This window comes from Protopterus annectens, chromosome 3.part0, assembly GCF_019279795.1.
Source record: "Protopterus annectens isolate FY-2018-M chromosome 3.part0, PAN1.0, whole genome shotgun sequence".
In the NCBI taxonomy this organism is placed as follows: domain Eukaryota; kingdom Metazoa; phylum Chordata; order Ceratodontiformes; family Protopteridae; genus Protopterus; species Protopterus annectens.
This window is the reverse complement of record NC_056731.1, coordinates 526,436,964-526,458,918: the sequence shown is the minus strand read 5'-3', so window position 1 is coordinate 526,458,918 and position 21,955 is coordinate 526,436,964. Positions and strand designations below refer to the sequence as shown.

At 39.2% G+C, this 21,955-nt stretch overlaps 1 protein-coding gene across 1 annotated transcript in view; it reads right to left on the bottom strand.

The window, feature by feature from the left end:
* The window catches only part of INVS (inversin), a 3,016,309-nt gene that overhangs the window by 894,839 nt on the left and 2,099,515 nt on the right, over positions 1-21,955 (bottom strand). Inside the window, exon 12 of the mRNA XM_044065609.1 lies at positions 4,272-4,481. Coding sequence (XP_043921544.1) covers positions 4,272-4,481 — 210 coding nt within the window. The remainder of the gene's footprint in view (positions 1-4,271; positions 4,482-21,955) is intronic.

Sequence of the window (21,955 nt, the reverse complement as noted above, 5' to 3'; positions counted from 1 at the left end):
ATGAAGATCCTTAAGGAGAACAGCAGCAGTCATACAGATTATTATATTCATAAAGTAGCAGAAAGTATACTAAGAACTAAGCCAAGATGGCAATGGAGAAAGGAGATTCTTCCAATAGGGATGACTGCAGTTAGGAATACACAGAACAGAGAAGAGAGGACTGGAACTTACTGAAGGAAGATGACAAAGGAACCAAGGTACTGGGAAACAAATACTTAGAGAAGGAAAGATAATAGAATGGAAAGATACAAGAACAGATTTTGGTTGCATTTAGTGATTGCCTTCCCTATCAGGAATTGATATCAGAGTACAAACAAAGAGAAAGGGATAGGGGAATCCAAAATGAAAGACCTGCATTGGTTGAGATTTTAACTAAATCTAAAACAGAAGCTGCTGTTAAAAAAGGGATAATATGATACCATAACTATAGGAATCAATCAGAAGAGGCCAGAAAAGACAGTGAAGTAACATTAGATATGCAGTTCACAAAAAACAAACAATGGGAGGACAGCAAAATCTAAAATATTTAGGATTTTTGCCTGGAAGTCTTAGATACTTTTATACCCCAAGCAGACTCCAAAGAATTTTTCCAAAGGTAGATGGCAAATGTTGGAAGTGTGGTGGGAAAGAAAGAGGTACATTAGAACATATGTTTTAGAAGTGTAACATGTTGGCAAACTTTAAAATTCCCTACAGAGTACTCTGTCAGGAATACTGGCCAAGCAAATGAGTGTAACAAAGGAAATGATTTGTTTGAGGTGGGCTACAGGATCTGAAGTGCCTAGATATCGTAAGGCCTTGTTATGTTTATTTCTGCTGGTTGCCAAAAAAGCAATTACTAGAAAACGGAAATCAAAATCTAAACCAACTGTATTTGAAGTGTTAAATACTGTAGCAGAGATAAAAGAACAGGAAGTGCAATCTTAAAAAAAGGGTAGTAGTACATTGCATAAAAAATGGAAATTGTGGAAACAATACATGCAGAAAAATGTTGTGGAGGATGAATGAGTTTAAGAGTTTAAGAGGACAGGAAATTAATAATTATGCAATGTTGCTTAGCTTATATAATATATAACGTTTGTAAATGTGAGCGTTTTAATAAGGGTTTGATTACTACTACTATATAAATGTAAGTCTGCCCAAGTCACATTATTATTTATTTATTTGCATTTGTTTACCAGGGTAGTCCACTTGGCCATAATGAGCCCATTTACAGTGGAGGCCCAGGGAGAACAGTTCCATAATCAAATTAACAATGAATATATAGATACAGAACACATATTTGTACATTTCACTATGAAGCTATATAGTGAAAACAGAGCACTATACTTTCAATTCTTCTATTAGTAAAACTATACAGTGCAAAACAGAGTACTATACATTCAATTCTTAGATAAGTAAGCAATGATATTTGTTTTACATGAGCTGCAGTGGTGGAATAATGAGTAAGTCAGAATCCTGATAATCTAGTAGCTTACAACCTGAAAGGATACAGACATTAGTACTATAACAACAGAATGCAACATTATATGTGATAACCCAATCATGGGAAAAACATTTTTGTTGCAAACCTCACTGCCTAGTAAAGTGGGAAGTGACACAAAACTGATTAATGGTTTGGACAGTGAAGGAGAGAGGTGGAGAAGGGTGGGAGGCTGACTGATTCATGCATTCTGGGGTAAAGCAGGCAGTCCAGCTTATACAAATGCTAGCACCTAATGTGGAAAAGGTGTATAGCATGCAGCATATGGGCTCTGAATATGTGTTTGGTTCTGCTAACCCACACTCATGTGGTAACTTCATGGCGCATATTCAGGAACAAGTACAACTGCAGATCTTGCAAATGTTACCATACATGTCAGCTGCCCGGAGGCAGGGTTAGGGCCATACAACAAAAAATTTTTTTAGCTATTTCTGTTATGGTCTTTAGAGGTTGGCTTTTCTCCCACTGCAGAACAAATGAGGCAATCGGTTATCCTTTTACACTTATGTTTGTCCTCTATGCCCAGTTTATCTCACACTTATTTTTAGCTCTGTCTTGGTGATTTCAATCCCAAGTAGATCATCCGTCGTGTCCTGGTGCTTCTCTTCAATCTCTTGAGAAAGGCAGAAAAGAAGGAGGGATACCCTTTTCTCCTCTGGCTTAACCCTAACCTCATCCCTGATACATGGCATAAAATAACATTAATGCAGTTCATGTAAATGTGCTACTATGAATATACTCTCCAATGCAGATTTCCTGTCTCTGCTTCACCAGAACATTTTGTCTGCCTAAACTAGAACCCCCTCTACCACCACTGGGGGCTCGAATTAAGCAGGAAACCTACTATCCCTCCAGATGTTCAAGCCAGCATTAAAGCCACTCTTTCTCACCTTCCTCCCCCTCATTAATTTCTCCAGCAGCCAGGCCCACTCTTCACACATGGGTCTCCTAGGTCACTGTAATGGCTATATGCCTTTGCACTGCAGAGCTGTCTGGTAAATCCCTCTGATATTTGACGATAATTAAAATAATTTTCCTTGTTTATTCTTACAATTCTTAAAATTCTGGCTAGATGCTTTTCTTCTGTATCTCTCGACTCATGTTCCACATCCTTTTTTGTCTAATTTGTCTAATTTTTTAGGATCATACTTATTCTCCCCATCCTTATTCATCCATGAAGCAGTACATGTTATTCTACCATCATTTCTATTCCAAGAAAAAGTCCCATCCTCAAAATGGAGTCCATCTCTCTTAAGTTTATGTATGTATTAAGACACACTATCTTCATCTGTCCTCATGCTTTGAAAAACATTTTACAGTTTCAACTGATCCCATATTAAATTACTGGCTTCTGTGTATTTGTTACTGCTCAAGCCTAGTTTGAAAAATGTATACACATTTGCTTCAGATTGTCTAATCGTGAAGTTTCTCCTACTAGTATGTTATATGTACTCAAAGGTCTACTAACTAACCTCAATTGTCTTCTTCCCTTCTTATTTTAAGTACAATAGAAAGACTAAGATTTTTACTCATGTGTTTATGTTGATTTACATCTGCAATTGCTTGCTGAAACTCAATGCAGGTGGCAAGTAATATGTTCCCAAAAAAAGAAAAAAAAGACAAAACAAATTACAGTAAAGTTATACAACTACACTCAACTGAGATCTCTTCTGTCAACATGTAGGAAAAGGGACTGCAGAGTAAGCTCATACATCCAAATTCCCCACAGTCCATGACAGATATCAAAATGCATTCTACACATAAACATAAACACTGCGCAAGTGCTACCACCTCACCACAGCAGGGCCATGGCATAGCCCTCTGCTTACCTCTGCAACCAACCATACCTAATATCAGAAAAATGGTGGCTATGAAAGAAAGGAGGGGACTGTGTTGACTGCTGACTTGTATCCTCAGTCTAACCCAGCCTCCTTCTTCCCTAACGCCTGCACAGAGATCAATCTAGGTGATCAACAACAGACAGTTTAGGGACAGAGCTGCTTCATGTTGTTCAGTTCAGGCAGTTAGTTATCTGCAAACACAATTTCAGATATCAATGAAAGTGCATAAATTTATCTGCCACACGTATGATAAAATACTAATTTACAGATAAAAGATATCTGTGCTTACATTTCTACTGGTAGATAAGTGCTTCCTAGTAAAGTCTTTCAGTTTTTCCCGGTTAGGGGACACCACAGCAGAACTCCGGTCCGCTAATGATTGGCAGTGGATTTTTCCAGTGTCGAGTTGCCAGTCCGACGCCCAACCTTCAAAGAAGATACAAACATTCACACACGCACCTACCTGTATATCTTTAAATGTCACTCGACCGCAGGGAGGACATGCAGACTCCACACAGAAGGTGCTCCAGATGAGAATCGAATGCGAGAACCTCTTGCTGTGAGGCGACAATGCTAACTGCTGCACCACCGCGGCCTTTTAGATAAGTGCTTCCTGATATTTGCTAATCACTACTTCCATTTATAATTCTGTTCCCATTTGCTAACGTCCTACCATGCATAAAATTACTCATACTTATGTTCAGCTGTATTAACACAAAATGCCTTGTACTATATGTATTATTGCTTTTTTCCTTGGGACTCCACTCAAAGGCGTTTCTGCCCAGTCAGCTGATTCAGGTAAACAAATGAAATAAAAGAAACAATGAAAGAAAGAAAAAAATGTATCCCTCCATCACATCTGCATATTTTGAGGATTACATAGGGAAACCCTTTTTATGTTAAGTGTAATTATACAGTTGACAAAATCTAATTAATTTAATACTCACTTAGCAGCATCCTTCCTTAGTTGTTCATGTTTCATCAGGAGGTTCTTCCTCTCCTGGAAAGCCTTTCTGACTTTATACCCTTTGTAAACTGCCTGGATCTTGGCAGCTGCAATGTCCTGAATGGCACTTATAGTCAATGCACCATGTTCCAGCATGAACTGTATTACCTCATGGTGCTCTCCAAGCAAAGCATAATCTAGTGGTGTGTATCTAAAATGAAAAGATATGTTAGTCAGCCATGTGCTCTCCAAGCAAAGCATAATCCAGTGGTGTGTATCTAAAATGAAAAGATATGATAATCAGCCATGAACTATGGATACATATCATATGAAAACAGTATAAACAGTCAGTAATGAATTTATAATAGCAAATGACTGTACAGCATCACATCTACTAGAAAACCTAATCTTCTGGGGAAAAAAAGATGTGCATGATTCACAGACCAGGAGCAAGATACTTACCAATCCTTTGGTTGATGTGTGCTTCTGTAAATAAAGCCTCAGCTGCAGAATCCTATAAAAATTATTTAACATTTTTAATGTGGTAGACCTTCCTACTGTGCCACACAAACAACTCCAACTGTTAAACTACTATTTCTATCACACAAGTAGGCTTAAAATATCAAAAGTCATCTGCATGGAGGGGGACTTCCAAGATGGCTGCACACTGATCAGCAGCTTTACTTGAGCTTTCCCAGTATGGAAAAAAAAACTTAAAGATAAGGGTCCGGAACTCTGCCACTTTTAATAAATTCAGTTACAGGCTAGTAGGCCTGGATATCAGCAAAGAATAAATGTAGAGAGCCTGAAAGAAAATCTACTAGAAAAGGTAAAAAAAAATCCTGTAGCTGTTCAGCAAAAATCAGTTCAAGCCCCAGCGTTATTGCAAGGAAGGCATAGCTTCTAGTAACCTAGAGGAAAAACAAGTCAAATGTGCTCAGAGCTGATTAAAATAAACATTAGGCCACCCTGGTTAAGGTGTTTGCCTTACAAACATAAGGTACAGGGCTTGAGTCTCACAGGGGATAAATGGCTAGGCTTAAAATGGCTTGCAGGAGCAGTTAAGCCTAGTACTAATCTATGAACCTATAAGAAGGAGAGTGTGGGAGTTGAGGGAGTTCACTAAGAAAGTCATCAGGAGATAGAGTGCCTGTGGAATTGATGCAAGAGTTAGTTGAGAGACAGAAACATGAAATTTCCTTCTTATTTTATTTACTTGAGACCATCATTTTTTAAGGCAACTATAAAGAATAGCAGTATTGTAAATAGCAAGCTTCATGCCTTCCAATATTATTTTAAGCAAATGAAATTGCACAGGACACTAAGGATAATCACAAGGCTTTCTTTAGTTATGTTAGGAACCTGGGTGGGAATTCCCAGATATGCTCAGAATTAGTCCAAAATGACAAAAAATACACTGAACCCACAGACATTGCCAACATCCTAGCTGACAGGTTCAGCACAAACTCCCCCCACTCCCCACCAAAAGGGCAAATATCTATCCCAGCAGAGTGCTGCCCCCCTGACATCTCAGATGCTCAGGTAAGAGCTGCCCTCTCCAAAGCAAAAAACACAGCATCAATGGGACCAGACGGTGTCCCAGGCTGCGTCCTACATGAACTCCAAGAAGAGCTAAACCCAAACATAAAACTACTGTTCAATCTCAGCCTTACTAGAGTGGCTTACAGCAACAGTGGTCCCTCTCCACAAAGGTGGTGCCTCAACAGATCCTGGAAACTATCGCCCCATAAGCCTGACTAGCTTGGTCTGCAAAGCTATGGAAAGGATCATCATGGACCTCATAAATAAAGATATTGGGGACCTACAGACACTGGATCCTACCCAGTTCGGCTTTGTTAAGGGCAGATCCTGCCTCTTAAACCTGGTCGATTTCTTTGAAACAGTCACCAAGGCCATTGAAGAGGGGAAGGTGGTCCACACAGCCTACCTGGACCTCGCAAAAGCCTTCGATACAATACCACACTCGGGCATTATAGATAAGCTCGCCAGCTTAAATATAAACCCCTATGTCACTAGATGGGTTGCAAACTGGCTCAAGGACAGAACCCACATGGTTAGAATTGCTGGAGCCATGTCAGACTCCAAACCAGTTACAAGTGGCGTCCCACAAGGCTCAGTCCTGGGACCTCTCTTGTTCGGTATATATTTCTCGGAGGTACAGGCCAACACGGAAGGACTGTGGCTGACCAAGTTCACAGATGACTGCAAACTAGGTGCCATAATCGACTCTCCAACCGACACAAGCATCCTCCAAAAGGGCCTCATAGAAACAGGCAACTGGTGCCAGAGCCATGGCCTCAAGCTAAATGCCAAAAAGTGTATAGTCATCCCCTTTGGCAAAAACAAAGTGCCCACAAATTACCACATAGGTGGTAATCCATTAAGTACGGAAGAAGTAAATAGGAACCTGGGGACCCAAGCTGATAGCAATCTCTCATTTGACAACCACGTGGCCAAAGTGGTTAGAAAAACATTTTATATAGCCCACCTAATCATGAAGGGATTCACATCTAGATCAGGGGAGGTCATCGTGCCTCTTTACTCATCCCTCATCAGGCCCATAATTGAGTACAATGCCCCTTTTGGGATGTACCTTACCAGACACCTGCAGCAACTGGAAAGACCGCAAAAGTACCTCACCAAGAGGATCAAAGGGCTCAAACAGATGCCATATGCTGCCCGGTTAAAGAAACTCCAGCTCTACTCAGTGGCATACCGCCTGCTCAGAGGCGATCTGTGCCTGGCGTATAAAGCCATGTCCATCCCGGAATTAATGGACATGCTGCACCTCAGAAAATCCAAATCCCATCGAGCTACGTGCTCGAGAGACTTGAACCTCAGCACTGAAATAAATAGGACATGCTGGAGGGACAGATTCATAACCCAGAGGCTCCCTTCACTATGGAATAAAATCCCAGTCCAGGTTAGGCAGAGTCCCTCATTGACTCTCTTCAAGAGGAATCTTGATGAGTGGATGGGAGATCGTAGGTTTACCCCGGGTATCACTTCTGTGTCACTATTAGACAGAGGCACAGTATACTAACCTCGAAAAAGGGCATAGCAAAATTAATTTAAAATGGGTGGCGAAAGCCAAACACACTCTGGCTAGGCTTATAAATGCCCTAGGGCAGATAGCCTAGTATGAACCTATGAAGGGTGATGTATTATTTTTCATCTTTAGTAGTTTATTTGCAGATTACCCAGGCTTCTTCTCTGAATTTCAACAAAGATTTATGTTCTTTGGTAAGCCATCTAGTCTGTCTTGGTCTAAGGAGTCTTGAAATAATGGGGAACATTTGTTTTGTTTAAGGCCACTGAATAAGTAGATATGCTAAGTTTAGGACAGACTACAATTATTTATGCCCTAATAATACAAACATGGTAAGACAGTACCCATAAGCAGACCACTAGTCAAGTCAAGTCAAGTCAAAATTTATTTATATAGCACCTTACAGACAATAAATGCCACCAAAGTGCTTTACAAAACAATAATCAAAAAACAATAAATAACATATAAAATTAAAATTTAACTAAAAATAACGAATAACATAAAACAAAACAAGTAACACGACTCCACAGCCACCAGGAACAAAAAACAAAAGCTGATGTGAAATGCGAAAATCTTTTATTCAAGTAGGTCCAAGAAGAAATAAACACAAGCGCTTTCACTCAGGATAATCCTGAGCTTTTTCAAGTGAGTACAAAAGCATTTGCTGAAGCCAAACCCTTTTATATAACCATAGGTAACACATTAATTGAAAACAGGTGTTGTCAATCAGTTGTTAGATTCCTTAAAGGGGTTTTGCATTAAATGAAACATGAGATAAAAGCTTGTATTATTGAAAGTATATATATGTTTGACAGCTGGATTATGCTTGTAAAATTACAAAACATTAAAAACACTGTTTCAAATTTAATAAAATCAAAGTTAAAAAGTTTTAAAAAGCTGCTATTGGAAACGTTGGAAATCCATGAGTTTTGATGAACCTGGAAGGTGAAATTCTGTTAGAAGTGTGAGGGAGCATATAGTGTTAGTTTGTAATAGGTATCTTGATTCTTTTTCATAGTTCACAAAAAAGGACACCCTAGACCAAGTGTCAGGTTGTCATACCAAAGAAAAAGGCATGGGAGTTAAGGAGAGGGAAAATAGTGAATCTTGAGTCCCTAAGTTATGTGTTATAATAAAATGCGCACATACCAAGTGGTAGTGAAAGAAGGGCATAATATTAGGAAACATGGGACAACAGAACTAATTAGTTACAGTGGAATAACTATAATTGTGCCCTTCTAAGCTTTAAAACGGGTTTAATACTAATAGTCCCGTTCAATCCAGGTGGTCTCCCTGCATCTAACCTTAATTGCCATACTAGCTCACGGTACTCGAGGGTGGATTCCCAGTCACCACCCCTGAGATCCGGTTCCACTTGTTCTAAAACAAAGAATTTGATGATACTACCCGGGCAAAAGGGAATGCTTGTAAAAGGCATTAGTTGCTTTCTGTTTAGCCATATCATATAAGTGTTCGTAGATCCGTCTCCTGAATTCTCTTTCAGTCTTCCCCACATAGAAACTCGAACACGTAGTACAAATACCCAGGTATACCACCCCTTTGCTTCCACAAGAGTAGGAACCAGTTGGTTTTGTCCTGAACCTCCTAGATGGAATGTACACGGATTTGACGTTCATTAAAGCATGACATTGGCTACAAGAGCCACATTTGTAAGTGCCCTTCTTGGATTGTTTCAACTTCTTTTTGCTATCCGGTTTCCTTTCAAAGATTTCTTTGAAGTTAATGCCTCTTTTTCTAACAAAACTAGGTTTGGGGGGTAAAAGGTCCATGAAATCTTCATAAAGGGCTAGAACCGGCCAGTAGTTTCTGACAGTTTCCTCCATTTCTTTAGAACTAGATGAGTAGGTGTATATAAAACTGTTTGTAGGGTGGTTAGATACTCTGGAAGTTGAAGGGATTGCCAACTCTGGTCCTTTTCCCAGAATAGGTGTGTATAAAGATTTCCTCAATACTTTGATCTCATCGGCTAACCCCATAAACATTTCTAGGGGATATCCTCTTTCCAGGAATAAGGCTCGCAAGGTTTTAACTTCAATCTCAAAGTCCTCATCAGTGCTACAGATTCTGCTCGCTCTTATGAGTTGCCCTTTAATGATTCCCCTTTTCTGATATAGGGGATGCGCACTATCAAAGTGTAACAATGAGTTAGAAAAGGTGGGTTTGCGGTATAATTTGGACTGAAATGTGTTCTGGTTGAAGTCCTTGAACAAGGTAATGTCCAAGTAATGGAGCTCCTGAGGGCTAGTAGTGTATGTAAATTGTAGAAAACCAGTCGAGGTGTTGATGTGTTGAAAGAATTCTTTGAACTTACATTCTGAGCCTCCCCAGAGGATGCAAATGTCGTCCAGGTAGCGTCTATAAAAAACAATGTGTTGCTGCCAGGGGTGCGTCAAAACAAATGTGTGTTCCCACAAAACATAAAACAAAACAACATTAAGAATCATTTCACCTCATTAAAGGCCAATTCATAAAAATAAGTTTTAAGATTTTGCTTAAAAATTGTCACAGAAGAAGACTGTCGAATGTATAATGGAAGCTCATTCCAAAGTTTTGGTGCTGCGACAGAAAAAGCTCTATCACCCCTCATCTTAAGTCGTGCCCGGGGAACCACAAGTAGAGACAGATCTTCTGACCGAAGTGTCCGATTGGGAACATAAGCATGGAGCATATCTGCCAGGTATACTGGCACTAAACCATTTAAAGCTTTAAAGGCCAATAACAAAATTTTAAAATGAACCCTAAAAAAAACAGGTAACCAATGCAATGCCGCCAATACAGGCATTACATGGTCAAACTTTCGTTTGCCCTCCAAGAATTTCCCAGCAGCATTTTGAACAAGCTGCAAACGGGCTAAAGCACCTTGACTCACTCCAAATAAAACAGAATTACAATAATCGAGGCGTGAGGTTATAAATGCATGTACAACAACTTCCAAATCACCTTTAGACAAAAATGGTTTTACAACAGAACCAAAAACACCTCCGCTGGCTTTACCATAAAGGGCTACCCTCCGAATCAATATTCGAGCCTCCGAAACAGCACAATATGATATTCCACAAATGTATCAGCCACTCATTGGTTCAAATAAAAATTATATTTAATGAACAGACGTAGACATAAAAACTGAACTGGAATTTCCAATTGAACCAATGAGTGGCTGATACATTTGTGGAATATCATATTGTGCTGTTTCGGAGGCTCGAATATTGATTCGGAGGGTAGCCCTTTATGGTAAAGCCAGCGGAGGTGTTTTTGGTTCTGTTGTGTACTTTCTGAGGAGAAGAAGTGGTGGAGTTGGTTATAAAAATGGTTTTACCTTAGCCAAGCGCCTTAATTGATATCACTATCAAAAAGTAAACCATTGTGAATATAATGTAATACAAATTAAATAACTAAATGTATTAAATATCAATGCTGAAGACTAGGTATGCAGTATGAAATTTGAAGTGATGCTTTCTTTTAAGTTAAGTAAGGTAGAAGGAACCTTATTTCAAAATGCTACATATAGCTGTCCTCATACTAGTACTACAAACACTCAGTTCAGTAAGGTAATATGAAGCTACAAACAATACATTTCAAGTAAATAACTAGTGTAGTCAAAGGAATTCACCACATACTTCTCTATATGTAAACACTTAACCCTGACTCCCAAGATCACACAGATTTATACTGAGTTTATTTTAAAGGCACACAGATCAATCAAAATAAGATGCACACTGGTACATGTAAAGGATCAATACAGATATGCAAATTATGCACTGCCTGTTCAGGGTACTCAACAACAGTAACGTGACAGTCTAATCAACGTAGGAAAACCTAAAAGAAGTATTTTAAGAATAAAAATAAATATCAAAGTAAAGTGACTGCAAGAACTATTACACACAAATCTGAGACGTATGTAAGGTATTTATGTGTGTGTGTGTGTGTGTGTATATATATATATATATATATATATATATATATATATATATATATATATATATATATATATATGTTTACAACTAAAATTAACCGCACTCAAAAAAAATTGAACGAAGAAAAGAAATTTTAACTAAAAAATGAACTTCATGACAATAACAGCATTCAAAAAATAGTAAATCACACCAACAACTCTTGTAGTACTTCAGCGCTTTTGTCTTATTTATTATCAAGACTTCTTCAGAAAGACATGTTTCATAACTATGAGCAACCATTTTCACTTCCTTTAAATACGTTAGTTCTAGCAGGCCATTTAAATTGACAACAGTTCCTTTCCAATAGTAAAGTGTGAACAGGCAGGGTGCTGTGTGCATTTTCATTAACATTACAATCGCAGTTACATAAGGTAAATTGGTCAGACAGTAATAGCCTTGTGGTGCCGTGTGCATACTAATAGGGATCGTGTGCAAAAAGGTATTGTTTATGGTCTGATCTTTGGCACCACCTTTGTGGAGTGGGACCACTGTTGCTGTACGCCATTCCTTGGGTACATATCCTATAGTAAGGCTGAGATTGAACAGTGACTTTATATGAGGGTTTAGTTCTTCTTGAGCTCGTAAGACGCAGCCCGGGACACCGTCTGGTCCCATTGATGCTGTGTTTTTTGCTTTGGAGAGGGCAGCTCTCACCTGTGCATCTGTGATCTCAGGAAGGCTACACTCTGTTGGGATAGACATTTGCTCTTTTGGGGGGGAAGGGGGGGGAGAAGTTTGCACTGAACCTTTCGGCCAGGATGTTGGCAATGTCTGTGGGTTCAGTGTATTTTTTGTCATTTTGCACTAACTCAGAGCATATCTGGGAGTTGCCTCCCAGGTTTCTGACATAACTAAAGAAGGCCTTGTGATTATCTTTAGTGTCTTGTGCAATTTTTCTTTCGAAGCTGGCCTTATGATTTTATGAGGGATCATAGTTTCTTACTAGTACTGATCAGAGAAGCCTTCCCTTTTTGGGATTTTGCTCTCTCATGTAGTAGCTTTCTCCTTCTATTGTATAGCTTATTTATGGCCGGGGTCCGGACCAGACAGGTATCCTGCCTTTGGAGGAGTGAGTCTTGGTTTTATTTGGGATAGCATGCTCCATGCATTCATGTAGGTGTCCATAGAATGCTTTTGTAAAGGATTCTGCATTTTGGGCGATATTTTCCACTGGCCCGGAGGCTTTGAAGGATTCCACCTCGGTTTTGAGAAGTGTGAAGTTTGCTTTTGAGAAATTCTTCAACATGGTTTCCTTGGCTAGGGGCGGGGACGGAATATGGATGTCCAGTGAGATTAGTTTATGGTCTGATCTTACCAATGAGGGATATACCTCTGGTGTGGAACGTAGAGACCACATGTTGGTGATGACCAGATCCAATATGTTTTCCCCTCTTGTGGGAGTGGTAATCAGTTGTTCCATAGCATTTGAGTTTATAAATTCTAGGAACCGTTGGGCGAGGGTGTTTGGGCTTGAGTAGTTTTCCCAATCAATGTTTGGGTAGTTGAAGTCACCCAATATAATGGTGTTTGGAGAGATTTTCATATTCTCCAGTGTTCTCAGGAAAGCCGAGTGAGGTTCCTGTGTTTGGGAGGGTGGGATATCTGTCTGGCCTTCTCCATGTGTCTAAGGAGCATGTCGGCCTGATCGGGTATGCTTTTCCTTCCTCATATTGTTTAATGTCCCTAAGCAATTTACCTTTCTTGCGTTCAATCAGTCTTCGTTGTTGTTGTGGTGGTCATATTCACTGGTGTCTGGATCTCCCTGTGTCGGCTGATTCTGGAGAGGCGTTTCTGGTCTTGGCTGTCCCCTAAGAGGAGTATGCACCCTCATCTGGGAACTACTCCCTGCTAGTGGGCTGGATGTGATGAGGAGTCTATCCACCTCTGGTATGTTGGGTCCATTTGTGGGTTCTTGTAATTCTGTCGTAGGCCTTAGTTCGGTTGTGGACAATGGGTTGGTTGTGGGATATCTGTCTGGCCTTCTCCATGTGTCTAAGGAGCGTGTGGGCCTGATCGGGTATGCTTTTCCTTCCTCACATTGTTTAATATCCCCAAGCAAATTACCTTTCTTGCGTTCAATCAGTGTCGCCAAATGCCTAGTAATTTTGTGCGGTACATTGTCCCACATTTCTGCAAAGTCAATAAATGTGGGATCCTGCAGGATGCGTGTTTGCAGATCATCTATTTGAGACTTGTAGGTGGCCATACTCTCAGTATTGCTTTGGATGAGGGCTTTGATAGCTGCTAGCCCAGAGTCATTATATATTTGACCAGTTCTTTGTGAAGCTGAGAGTTTGGAGTGGTCCTGTTAGGAAATTTGTTACATCTGAGACCCTGTGGGACTATATCCAGCTCTAAACACCTTTCCAGATAGACGTTGTCATGCTCCAGGTTTTTGTAGGTTTTAATCAGTCTCTCGAATCTGGTAATCAGAGACCTGGCGCTCTGTGAGACAACTCTGTTTTGACTGTACTCCATTTGTATTGTTGTATTCTGGACCAGTCAATGGAAGGGATTGATTTCCGTCTGTGTGAGTATCAGGTCAAGGGCCTGTGTGGTCCTTATTTCTGTCGCAGTTCTGTTGTTAATTGTGGCCCTGGGTCCAGAGTAGTCCGGGGGTTCAGTGTGGTGATCCTTTCATTTGTAGGTGTTAAAGGTCTGCTGTTTAAGTCCTCGAAGATATCCTGCGCCAAACAAATTCCTTCCGATAATTTTTTAAGAACTGTTGTTGGATCAATTGGTGTCCTGCTTCTGGTTGCTTCTGTCTTCAGTTGGCTACTAGAGCCTGAGTTGGGTGCTATGTTTCCTGCCATACTGTCACGCGGAGTAGAAGACTTACAACTAAAATTAACCGCACTCAAAAAAAATTGAATGAAGAGAAGAAATTTTAACTAAAAAATGAACTTCATGACAATAACAGCATTCAAAAAATAGTAAATCACACCAACAACTCTTGTAGTACTTTAGCGCTTTCATCTTATTTATTATCAAGACTTCTTCAGAAAGACATGTTTCATAACTATGAGCAACCATTTTCACTTCCTTTAAATACATTAGTTCTAGCAGGCCATTTAAATTAACAACAGTTCCTTTCCAATAGTAAAGTGTGAACAGGCAGGCTGCTGTGTGCATTTTCATTAACATTACAATCACAGTTACATAAGGTAAATTGGTCAGACAGTAATAGCCTTGTGGTGCCGTGTGCATACTAATAGGGATTGTGTGCAAAAAGGGATTGTGTGCAAAAAAAAGGGATTGTGTGCAAAAGCAAAAAAAAAGAAAAGGGAAAAAAAAATATGGGGGAAGCAGGAAGGATGAGAGTCATGCTGTGATAATTCTAATATAAACATGTAACTTATGAGTCCCTGCCTCCAAAGGTAAGTAAAGAAGTGCACGGAGAGAGGTGGAGGAGTCATGTAGAGAGTCCTTCTACGCTTGGGTATCAGTGTGTGTGTAGAGAAATGTGTGGGTATGCTACCTGATGGGGGAGTGGGAGGAATGCGGTGTGGACTTGAGAGGGGGGAATGTTAAGGGGCCGCCCATGACAAGGAGTGTGTAGCTGGGGTTTAATGGGTAGTAGAATATGAATAATAGAGTGTCCCAGAAGACTGTCAGTGCGGATGGTATCACCCCTTGAATGGCTGCATGAAAAGTAAGACCGGGGGGGTTGTTGGTGGGGTCAGCGGGGGCTAGCCTGGTGACTGGGAGCATGTGTGTAGGGGGTAGGGGGGAGGCAAAAGTCTGAGAGAGAGAGGAAACATTATATTCACTTGCACAGTTGTAAATCCATAAACACATTAAATCTTCTTGCTCAGTTCTTCAAACCCTCTTGCACAATTCTTCAAACCATATCACATTTCAGTCTCTATACCATTTAAGTGCACATTTAATGTTCAGTGTCTCGTTGAGACCTGGATAGACATCAGCTCTCAGTTCTAGCTGCCATTTTAATTCCCGGAATGTGTCCATGTCCCCTACAAATGCTGTTATTTTTTCTAGCGCTGTGAATTTGAATCCTGTGAAGTTTGGGCAAATAGCACTGTGTTTAGCTAAGGCATTCAAACTGTCCTATTTGTGTATTACTGCAGTGTGTTCTTTAATACGGCTACTCAGCTTTCTGTTCGTTTTGCCGGTATAGAAATTCCCGCAGTGTTCGAAGAAAGCAAAGTAGACTACATTTTTTGTGTTGCAGTCGTAGTGGTCACGTAGACTGACAGTTCTGTTGCAGTGCGGGAAGCTGACGTTGTTGTCTTTTCGTATGTGTACACAGGCGACACACTTGCCGCAGTCAGACATTCCAGGTTCTGTCAATACTTCGCTCTGTGGGGATGGGCTTTTATTCTTCTCGAACACACCACCAAAAGAAGAGGTTCATTTGAAACAGAAGTTCGGGGATGTCCCAAGTAACTTTGTCAGACCTTTTTCTCCTTCCAAGATGTCCCAATTGTTGGTGAGGACCCCTCTGATTCCAAACATATCTGTGGAAATTGGAAGGGGGAAACTTGACACCCAGTCCTTTATGTTCGGTCCGTTCTGTGCCCTTGCTGTGAATCCCTTTTCCAGGATTGGTGGGTATCTGGAGTGTCTGTGCTGTATGATCTCTTGAAACAGGTTGTCCACTAAATACTCTGGGTATTTTCTTTCTAAGAACAAGTTTCTGAGGTAAAAACCTTCCTTGATGAAAACCTCGTCCCTAAAAATGAGTCTGGATAACCGGATGAATTGTCCTTCTACAATATTCTTTTTCATGAAATGGGGATGCAGGCTGCTGAACTCTAGATAGTTATTCCGGAAAGTGGGCTTGCAGTAGATGTTGGAGTCAAACTGTCCACTTTCCAGGTCTATAGGAACTGTTGTTAATTTAAATGGCCTGCTAGAACAAATGTATTTAAAGGAAGTGAAAATGGTTGCTCATAGTTATGAAACATGTCTTTCGGAAGAAGTCTTGATAATAAATAAGACAAAAGTGCTAAAGTACTACAAGAGTTGTTGGTGTGATTTACTATTTTTTGAATGCTGTTATTGTCACGAAGTTCATTTCTTAGTTTATATATATATATATATATATATATATATATATATATATATGTGTGTGTGTGTGTGTGTGTGTGTGTTTACATATATGTTACTATGAAAGGTTTGAGGCAGCAAATGCAAGGCTAGGAAAATATCAAGATAGTTCATCCAGAAGCAAAGTGCAAGAGTGGGTCTCCAAAGATGTGCTAAATCAGACGCTTGCAAAAATTCACAGTATTAGGAAAAATAACTTGTTTAATTTTTTTTTTTTGTATAAAATTAGTCAATAGAAAAAGGGTATGAGTGACTCTGCTAACATGTTCAAGGTATTTTTTTTTTATTTGACTAGCACAGAAATGTAAAAAGTGCCTATAAAAAGTTACAGCTAGCACAAATGATACAAATACCATACTATTAAAGTGATAACTTATCCTGCAAGGTCTGAATTATGAAAAAAAAAAACTTCAGGTTAAAGATTTTGTCACTTGGAAATATTATTTTAATATAAACCAGCAAAGGTAACACAAATGAGAGCTTTATAACTTGAAGCTGTATATAAAATTTAAATACAATATAGTAAAGTTAGAATTTTGTTTGTTCTCCACAATTTTGAGAGAATACAGTCAATAAAGTGTTAATGTCATCATCACCTCTTTCTCTCTCTCTGTCTCTCTCTCTCTCTCTCGATTAGCTACAAAAAAATGTCCGATCTCAAGTAGTCTATCGAGATTAGGCTGCTGGACAGGTTTAGGTTTTTTATGAAGGTGTCTACTCAAGGATGTAGTTCCTATGACAGAATTGTTTTATCAGGTGATAAAACTTCTGTGAGGATCCTGGGTTTTCACTTTTAAGTATCAAAAATGTATGACATGTCTTGTCTTAAGTTTTCTGTCCTCGATCAAGCATGCCTTCTGATTAACAGTCAGGCTATTGTAGTTGCAGCCACTGTACATACAGGATTGTAGAAGCATTTAAGTGAATAAACTCAACGTCTTCCACAGCCTGTAATGAATTCAGCCTAAACTTACCCTGAGAATCTAGCATCTAACATTAGAGTGAATTTGTTCCAAATGCATATTTTCATATAATTGCATATGAGCTAAACAATACAGTTTCTGACTGTTAAGGTGCTGGTTGTGAAAACCTTCTTCCATGACTTGTACAGTAACATACCTTCCTTCTCAAAAGAAAGAGTTAAAATTGTAACAGGAAGACTCTCACCCATCGAAGTAGAGGGTAATGACAAATTTAATAATAACAATAACAATAATAATACCCATTTGTTAACCAGGTAGGCCCAGTGGACACACATTCTCTTTTCAGGGATGACCCAGGAGGAATATCTACTTAAGTGATTATAAGTGATTTGAAGGGACAGCTTAAAAAACTAAAATGAGAAATGTCTGCATCAAATGTATATAGCAAGTCTGTATCTACGGACTACTACCTGCAATCCTGTATGCAAACTGTTAAAACGGTCAAAAGTCCTCGAAAGTTAAAACTTGGACCATAAACTCTGGTAAACTCAGCATGTCCAAGTACCTCTTTTTGAAAGCAGGGATTTTAGCAGTTGGACACTTAAAAATTTTGTCCATATTGATCAATGTTTAATTAATAGTTATAAACCTGCTGATGATTATACAGAGAATTTGGATGATGATTGCTTTTCTATTTCAAAGACAACTGCTCTCTCTGAATAATTTCTTGTATTTCCTTTGCTTTTGCTGGTTTTAAATGGTGAAAAACATTTTCTTGAACAACTTTGCTAGTGATGTAAGACATTTTTCAGGCAAAAATGAATTGAATGTCTTCAGTTTTCAACTACTAGTAGTCTACTTAAATGAATTGCAGTGATCAAACTTTGCTATATTCTCTTCTAGGCCCAGACAAAGTAGACATAGCCTGTGGTTATCTTTAGATACTAACCACAAGCATATTTATTAATTAATTACAAAGCTACACTCTGGTAGTTCATCTGTAATATCAGGATGATTGAAAATCAAAACGAAAAAGTAGGTATGTAGAACCTGTAAATTAAAATAAGAAATCTGTCTAAATAATGGGCTACTACATAGTTAGAATATTGTTAGCACCAAAAGGGAGAGGAGCTACAAGATTTGAAAGTGAAGAAAGAACTGAAAAATATATTCTGCAATGCATCTTGTATATGGATGAGTCTAGTGCCACCTACGGCAGTACCTAAGCAGGTAGAAGACATGCTGATGGGCAAATGTGAAATAAAGAATAGGTAAACCCAAATGTTAGAATTTATTGCTACTGTAAGCCTTCCTGAAGAAGATATTAAGTTATTCTTCAGACTCTTATCCATAGAACAATCAATAACTACATTTTGGATTTTACATAAATATTTTTGTTTCTTACGCCATTCTTTCTGCTACAAAATTTAAAATATTAAAATATCCATTTTTACATACATACATATTTGAGGTCTTAAGTTACGAGAACAAAATTCATAGCTGTTATACTTGCCAGAACAGAACCAATAGATAACCTTTTGCTCTACACCAAATGTTTTGGAATTTTTGCATTACAAATTTCTAATGTCCTTTTTAACACTCAAGTCATGAGACTTATTATTAATAATGCACAAACAAGAAGTGATCTAAACGCCATGAGGTCTGTAATGCAAACTGAATTCTTCTGAACCTCTGTGTACCACATGACATGCTAAGCATTCCAGCTAGTTCACTGGTACTTAAAATATATATGCCCTATTTCTAACACTGGCACTGGCTTTTTCCCCATCTTTAGGAGTTTGTCCACGAATAAAATACCCTAGGGAAGCCAAGAACAAATGGATGACCAGGTAGGCTGCCTTAATAAAGGTACAGAGGGATGTCGGTGAAGAAGCTGGGCTACCGGTAAAGCCTTGAGAAAGGCTGTGCGTACCCGAGCGCTTGTGGTTGAGTACCCCCAGGTACTCTTGTAAAAGGAAATCCTCAGGATCACTCTTTTCATTAAGGAACTACGCTTTGATGGTGATTGTACTTCTGGTACTTTTTACTTCAATAAAGTACAACCTTCTAGAATCTGAACTTTGACTACGTTGATTTTTTTGCCACCACGGCGAGCAGAGCTCCTTAGCCGAGCCACATTTACGTTGTTTTGCCTGGTTTTTCTGTGTGCTTCATCTTTGATTTATAGCTGCCGCACTAGCGGTTCCTCTCATCAGGCGACCTGACCAGCCGGAACTACGACCTGTATACAAAGCCTTTCTAAAGGCTTTATTCAGCCTTCGACCATGCACAGCCTTTCTCAAGGCTTTACCGGTAGCCCAGCTTCTTCACCGACATCCCACTGTACCTTTATTAAGGCAGCCTACCTGGTCATCCATTTGTTCTTGGCTTCCCTAGGGTATTTTATTTGTGGACATTTTTCCTCCTCTGCATAGGAGCTTAAATACCCAGGTCCCACAGACAATCATTTTCCTGCTGGACATCTTTAGGAGTATGTTTCTGCAATGGTTTCAGATTTTCTTAAAAAAAAATCAAAATAATATACAAGTATAATCTGCTATATAATGCATATAGGATGTTATTTTAGTTTTAAGGGCAACAAAATGACTGTGACTTGAATCTGACTGGATGTATGTCACTTCTCAATTATGAATACAGAAATGTTTTGTTATAGCAGTATAAATGGATCAAAATATCACTTTTTAAGAAATAACTTTGTGTTCTAGATACATATTGGAATCTTTTCCATGAACAGTGTTATATGTCCATCTTTTATAAAAAAACACATTTTATGGAACTTTGCAGACAGGAATGCCTAAAAAGATCTTCATTTGCTAACATACTTATACATTGGTATGTCTCAAGAACTGTTTGATGTTTTATAAGAAGAACTGCAGTGACCAGCCCTGTAGCTGACAGGGATGAAACTCTGACTGCAACCCAGCAGATGCACTTAGGTTTTATTAGTGGCAAAAATGCAGGAAAGGCTGGACAGGAAATATGGGAGTGAGTAGCTGACAGTGTCTCACTCATTCTGGAGCAGGGAGACACGTTTGACTCGCTTTTTGGATGACAATTAGAAAGAGCACAACATGCTATACCAATGGAGTATTAGCTTACTAAGCACCTGATACACAGAGGTGAATCACTTATTAGCGGAAGCCAAACGTGGCATCATGCATACTCCTACTGGCCACTGGCAATCATATAGATCAAGTAGGCTGTCGTGGGGATAGGGCTGCAGAACTTTAGGAGGGAAGTTCACAGGATTCTGCAGTCCAGCACACTCCCAAAAGTCCAACTGTCACCTCTCTCCAGAAGAATGAGTAAGTGGATTAGGCCCTCTAGTTGGGAAAAAAAATGGCTGCAGACCAGCATAAGAGATGCTTGGCTTCTGCTCCCAGGAAAAGAGAAGTGAAAGGTCCAATTGGCCAGTGCTGAGAAAGCCATAGGCAAGAATGGGGGGGGGGGGGGGGGGCAGGTAAAAAAATAAATAAATCTGCAGAGGAAGATATATAGGTAATCTGCTAGAATGTGATTTCAGGTTTAAAAAGAGAATATACAGTTCCACCATGAAATTTTGTGGGCATTTTGCTATTGTCAGCACTGTGTTTTTTGTTGCACATTAAAGTAACGGAAAATGCATGTAATTTTCATAATTTATATACATACATATATATATATATATATATATATATATATATATATATATATATATACACACACATGTATGTATGTGTACATATATACATATACACTACACAAACATGCATGTGTATAAACCTAAAAATGTACATCTGCATATAACCTTATACAGACATTTTCTGTATATTTGTATGTAAATTTTATACCCACAATGAATAAAAATTGCATATCTATTCTTTACATAGATGAGAGTTTCTATCTCTCTCATCTTACTCTCTTCTGGTAACCTGACTTTTCACAAGCCAAGTATGTAATGTCCAGTACATGCAAGCAGCTGGAAGAATCTATTAGAAGATTCTGTGCAAGGATGAGGTTGGGAAACTATTAAAGTAAAGTTAATCTTCAGGCTACTATAAATTACATGCAAGATAATTAATGTTTTTCTGCTCAACTTTTGACTATAATCCAAGAAAATTATTTTTGTTTAGTATAATAATATAGTCTGCATGTCCTCCCCACGGTTGTATGAAGTTTAAAGACATGTAGGTAGGTGCGTGCGTGAATGGGTGTGCCGTCTTTGAAGGCTGGGCGTCGGGCTGGCAACTCAGCATTGTAAAATCTACTGCCAATCATTAGCGGACCAGAGTTCAGCTGTGGCTACCCCTAACCGGGAAAAGCCGAAAGACTTTTAGTATATTAACATAGTTTATATGCATCTATATTTTCAGTTATCTATAGACTTCTTTTACCTAACTCTGTTGGCTCAGGGGATAAAGCGACCCAGGCAATCATAATCTGACTAATGGCTTGGGTGCCTGCTGGAGAAAGCAACGGAGAGGAGAAGTGACAGGACTTAAGCCTGCTTGCCTTACATGAGGGGGTATAACCATTTATCATATGGCATACTGCATGCCACCGCTTGAATGCTATGGGAACATGGAAGGAATTGAAAGGGCTAAACAATGAAAACTCCATAATGACTGTATGAATAACATTTTCCGTG